General features: G+C 38.7%; 1 protein-coding gene across 1 annotated transcript; it reads left to right on the forward strand.

Annotated features, from left to right (window-relative positions):
* Positions 1–3,496: 3,496 nt before the first annotated feature.
* Positions 3,497–5,133, forward strand: LOC308370883 (red-sensitive opsin; the record flags this gene model as incomplete). Its single annotated transcript, XM_080845616.1, has 6 exons — positions 3,497–3,599; positions 3,753–4,049; positions 4,185–4,353; positions 4,448–4,613; positions 4,699–4,938; positions 5,035–5,133. 6 exons carry the CDS (start codon positions 3,497–3,499, stop codon positions 5,131–5,133), a joined length of 1,074 nt encoding a protein of 357 aa, XP_080701742.1.
* Positions 5,134–5,764: the final 631 nt, after the last annotated feature.

A 5,764-nucleotide genomic window follows, 5' to 3' on the forward strand; every position in this document is an offset into this window, starting at 1 on the left:
TGTTGTGAGCTGTATATTATTTTTTATTTGCTTGATACCAATGTGCCCATCATTCTAAGTTGGAATCTAAATAAACTTAATCATTCAAAACTTTTAACCTTTATTACAAAAGTAGTCCATCAGACAGCACATACATTTGAATAATCTTTAAATTATTAAAACAATAATTTGACATCAATATCATATCTACTAATAACAGTAATATAACATGCAAATTAAAGTTTTATAAAAGGTTCAAATAAAAAAAGAATAATATAGACAATATAGATATGTACAAGGCTAATTTATTGTTAATATGTAGATAGTTGCATCTTTAGGGTTTCTTGAACACTGGAACAGTAGAAGGAAGTCTGGATTAAAGAGACAAAGAGTATAAATGAATGAACAACAGAGCCTTTGGTTATTAAAGTAAGGGATCATTTATAGTTCGGAGGTGATTATCTTTTTGGTACATTCTGAGGAGCCGTATAATAAGCAATAAACATTGTTTGTGTTCACTCAAATAATGTCTTATCACTAGTACTCACTGAAGAGTAAACAAAGAAACACAGATGGCCTTTAATTAGAATAACGTTCCAGGCTTCACAAATATTTGAAAACTATGTGAGATAGAAGGTTTAGTCTTATTAGAGTCAGCAAGTATGGATTAACGAGAATACTGCCATAGCCTAGAATGTAAAGATTAAATGTTTGATTAAAACAAGACTGGAGTCCAAAAGATTCCAAAAGTGATATACTGGATAAAATGTTCTTTCCAAAAGGAAAACAATGAAATGCATACTGTTGCTAGCATTGCAGCAGCATTGGAATACTCCCAGTCTTGGTCTAATAGGTTTCGTAATTGCTACAAATTGCTGTAATTGTAACCTTTAACTTAATTATTCTTGGACCCGCTGTAATTTATACACTGTAACTGACTAAGGAAAGTCTGCAGCTTTCATTCCTGAAGTGCACTACTTACACTGGTCAAAAATGACCACCTTCATGTATAGTATGTAATTGTAAGGATTTGCTGCTCACATAAATAATTAAATTAAATTACTAAGTCACTCTTTCAAAATTTTAATTCCCTATAGGCACTAATGTTTTTTTTATATGTTTCTAATAGTGAATCAATCCATTACTACAGTAATTATAGTCAAATAGATCAAGTACACAATCACGCAGCAGCATTAAATCAACTAATGTAACATTCAACAACCACTCACATTCTAAGGGGTTACTTACCATGCCAGTGTTAAATTGTTCTGAATCCATATGCAGTGCAATTATTTTCCAGCACCTGAAACACATGTATTAACTGCATGAATGGCAGAAATATTCATAGACAGTCATCATCCGTGGATTCATTGCAATTGTGTTAAACTCTAAGGTATTAAAACCAAAAAATTGTGTCAAGAAAACAAGGTACTTTTCACATACAAAATATGTCCTTGTTCCCTCCACACAAATAGCATGGTTTGAGTATCATAACATTAAGCATGAGGCCGAAACATAGAGCCTTTTGAAAGCATCATGTCAGAACATACCAGGTGTCCAGTGCCCCGTGGAGGGCAGTATAAATAGCTGAGATTCGGGTGCAAATCCGAGTTCTGCTAGTAGTGAACTTTCGGCAATCATGAATAGTTCAGAACTAGCGGAATTCCAGACATACTCCCGCAGAAAGGTCAGATGAGAGGGCAGTTTGGGAGGTAGAAGTGATATGGAAACCTATTACATCAACATCTGTTTACATCAACATGGGAAAGAACCTTGACACACACAGACACATACACATACATTAATTACCAGTCCTGTTAGGAAAAAAATGTATATCTCTGAAACTGATTAATATTGTACACTTAAACATTTAAAAAAATATATATTAAATCATTTTTACCAAGAGTCAGACACCAATTACACTTTCAAATAGAATGAATGGCATAAATTATGTCTAACACCCTTTTCACGGATCAATAAAGTTATAACCAACTCTGAGCAACTGATAGTCTGTGGAGAAATATGCAGACATGCAGTGGAATGATTCAGTTGCTGTTGAGCTAAAGATCTTGAAGGGAAATGTGTTATACAAAGACCACCGCACAATTAGAACCCCACTATAACACTATCGATTACTGAGGTACTGTCAGAGTCTCGCTCAATTTTAAGTAAGTCATGGAAAAATGTACAGACTGTTCTCACTGATTGCCTGGATTCCATCTCCAGGACGTGTGGATCCATCGTCTTGCAGTGGTAGTGTCCTTTTGCACGACATTAAAAGAAATGGAAGGACAGACAAGTACAAATCAACACAGTACTCTACACTGGGAGATTATGACTAACCCCATCAGGGTTTTTGGATAAATCCTGCTTTCCCTAAAACGAACTATCAATCCACAGGCTTAAGATGAGGGCAACAGCATCCCTGTCAGGTTCAATTAGACTCTTGTGGGCTAGGCATCTCGAACCCCGGTAGTCTAAATAAGCTGATTTGGTCAATTAGAACTGCCTGTAGTTAACCCACGTATATAACAAAACACAACATCAAAGATCATAGCATTGCAAAACAAGGCCAAATGCATACAATGTTTTTTTTTAGATACCTGTATGTTTATGTGCAATTATGCACTCCATAGGAGTACATGATACTGCAAAGGACATTGTGCTCTATATTATTATTTTTATTGTAAAATTGTATTGTAAAAAAATATTTTGCATTTCATGTTTTGCCTCCAACTTATGATTTTAAAACTAAGTAAAGTTTTCATAACATTTTATGAATACCTGTCTCTTAGCTCAAGTGATTTGCAAGTAGGCCTCTAAGGCCTATTCTACAAGTATGGTTTTATTTAGCAGAGCAATAGTCCAAAGAGAGTACAAATCATTGCAGTGTATATAGTATTGAGTGTATGTTTGATTTCTGCCCATGTGATGAATGTTTGTGAGCCTAAACTAATGAGGTCAGCTGTATCCTCCTTGAATGTTGCTTGCCAATACTACACAACTAATGAAGTCCCCACTGGAGAAATATTGCAAGAGAATTATGAACTTTCAGGATCACAACAGCCATTATTTTGCAGCTCCCTGTAGAAGTAACTTTAAAGTTTGAGAACATACCAGCAGAAGTAGCAGAAGTGACAGTAGGTTAGTTCTTAAAATCGGCTCATGGGGTAAATCAGGTAGGCCGGATGACATAAAAAAAGAGGCAATGTAATGCTAGGCAATGGGGACACACATGAAAGGCCTCTGATGGCCTAAGAGACTTAGAGATTAAATTGGCCTGAGAATCTGTACACCATACCCAATTTCCCCCCCTTAAAGCATCTTTCATGACCTGCCCATAAGCCATAAGTGACCTCATGCAATGTATAAAAGTAGCATCTTGCACATTTGAAATCCATAGGCTTCTCCAGCAGCACATTCTTCAGAGAGCAGTCTACAGAAGAGGACTACTGGACTATTAGCAAAGCAAATACATTAGACTCACCAGAAACAAGCAGGAAAACAACCTGAAAGCATGGCGGAGCAGTGGGGCGAAGCGGCTTTTGCTGCAAGGCGAAGGGGAGATGACTCCACCAGGGAGGCAATGTTCACCTACACAAATTCTAATAACACTAGAGGTAAGTTCCACACAATTTGTACCTAATTGCATGTCATTATGGCTAGGCCTTTCTGCAACTTCTCTGCTAGGACATACTCCTGTGACAGTTTGAATCAAACAGTCAACAAACAATAGTAGAATTCAGAATGTTTATTGTCTTCTGTTTTCAAAGATCCATTTGAGGGACCCAACTACCACATTGCGCCACGGTGGTGCTACAATCTCTCTACATGTTGGATGATCGTTGTGGTCATTCTCTCTGTATTCACTAACGGCTTGGTGATAGTGGCCACAGCAAAGTTCAAGAAGCTCCGCCACCCTCTCAACTGGATTTTGGTCAATCTGGCTATTGCTGATCTTGGGGAGACAGTTTTAGCCAGCACCATTAGTGTGATTAACCAGTTCTTTGGCTACTTCATCCTGGGACACCCTATGTGCGTTTTCGAGGGCTACACTGTTTCTACCTGCGGTAAGGGACTGTGTTTGTACATTGGATTACATCTGACGCACAACAACTAATTGCTATTTACTAGTCCACAATACAATTCTTTCTGCAACCTTTTATGTGTCAGGGAGTCTTAATCATGATTGATTCTTTCAACAGGTATCGCTGCTCTGTGGTCCCTGACTATCATCTCTTGGGAGAGATGGGTGGTTGTGTGCAAACCCTTCGGAAATGTCAAGTTCGATGCCAAGTGGGCCACTGGAGGAATTGTGTTCTCATGGGTGTGGGCAGCGGTCTGGTGCGCACCTCCCATCTTTGGCTGGAGCAGGTATGTGAATATATCATTACTCTGCAATTGGACATGATTTGATTTCTGTGTCTCACAATTATACCATAATCTCTGCTTTGCCTGTTCTTTATAGGTATTGGCCTCATGGTCTGAAGACTTCCTGTGGACCTGATGTGTTCAGTGGAAGTGAAGACCCAGGAGTCAAGTCCTACATGATTGTTCTGATGGTCACCTGCTGCTTCCTCCCCCTGGCAATCATCATCCTCTGCTACATTGCTGTCTGGCTGGCCATTCGCGCTGTAGGTTATGCAATATCCTTGAACAACCATTTCAACACATTTTTTACTGTGAAAAAACATTATTTTTTTCTCTGATTGCCCACAGGTAGCCGCACAGCAGAAAGACTCTGAGTCAACACAGAAGGCCGAGAAAGAGGTGTCCAGGATGGTGGTCGTCATGATCATTGCTTACTGTGTCTGCTGGGGACCATACACAGTCTTTGCCTGCTTCGCTGCAGCTAACCCAGGATATGCATTCCATCCTTTGGCTGCAGCCATGCCTGCCTACTTTGCCAAGAGCGCCACCATCTACAACCCTATTATCTATGTCTTCATGAACCGACAGGTGAGCTGTGTTCAACCACAAGAAGCTACATTTTTATTTCAATGTTTTACAATGTTCTCTAACCCTAACCCAAACTTTATTACTTCTACCTTTCAGTTCCGCACATGTATCCTGCAGCTCTTTGGCAAGGCGGCTGAGGATGGATCTGAAACTTCCACATCCAAAACAGAAGTCTCTTCCGTGGCACCAGCATAAATTCTCCAACTCACCCCATTGCTTGGATCAAATTCTTGAGCCCCTGGAAAAGGGAATCAAATGGGACTTTTTGTACAGTGTGTATTCCATGTCTAAGATATTTTTTGTTTGTTTTACTGAAATGCTGTCCATTGAGAAGAATGGATGATGTTCAGTGTGTGTAAATGCATCACCCTCTCAAAACCGCAATCATTTCTATGGATTGGCCTTTTGAGATTTCAGTCATCTGCAAGTCCTACTAAAGCCAGCAGTCACAACAAGGACACAGGACGTAAGTGTGCATTACCATCATCAAATGTATGCAGAAAAGGTGCATACAACATCATATCTGTAAAGGTGACATGAAGAGGCAACCAAAGATCGGAGTCCCTATTCCTTCACAGAGATGTGGGACAAGAAGGCCTCACAGTTCTGAAAAGAAAATGCTCATTTAACAAACACTGAAAAGCTTGCTTGCAACCTTTGTAACGTAAAAGGTTTTGTGAGTGTTTGTGCATTTACAACTTTTAGCGGAAAGATCATAAATCCTTTTAAAATAGCCATTTGCAAGAAAAAAAAATAAAAAAAAATATATTACATAGATGACAATTTCTACAGTATTTAAATGGTTCTGTATTTTTCTTTTGATGAA

The sequence above is a fragment of the Sprattus sprattus genome, assembly GCF_963457725.1.
Source record: "Sprattus sprattus genome assembly, chromosome: 10".
Classification (NCBI taxonomy): Eukaryota; Metazoa; Chordata; class Actinopteri; order Clupeiformes; family Clupeidae; genus Sprattus; species Sprattus sprattus.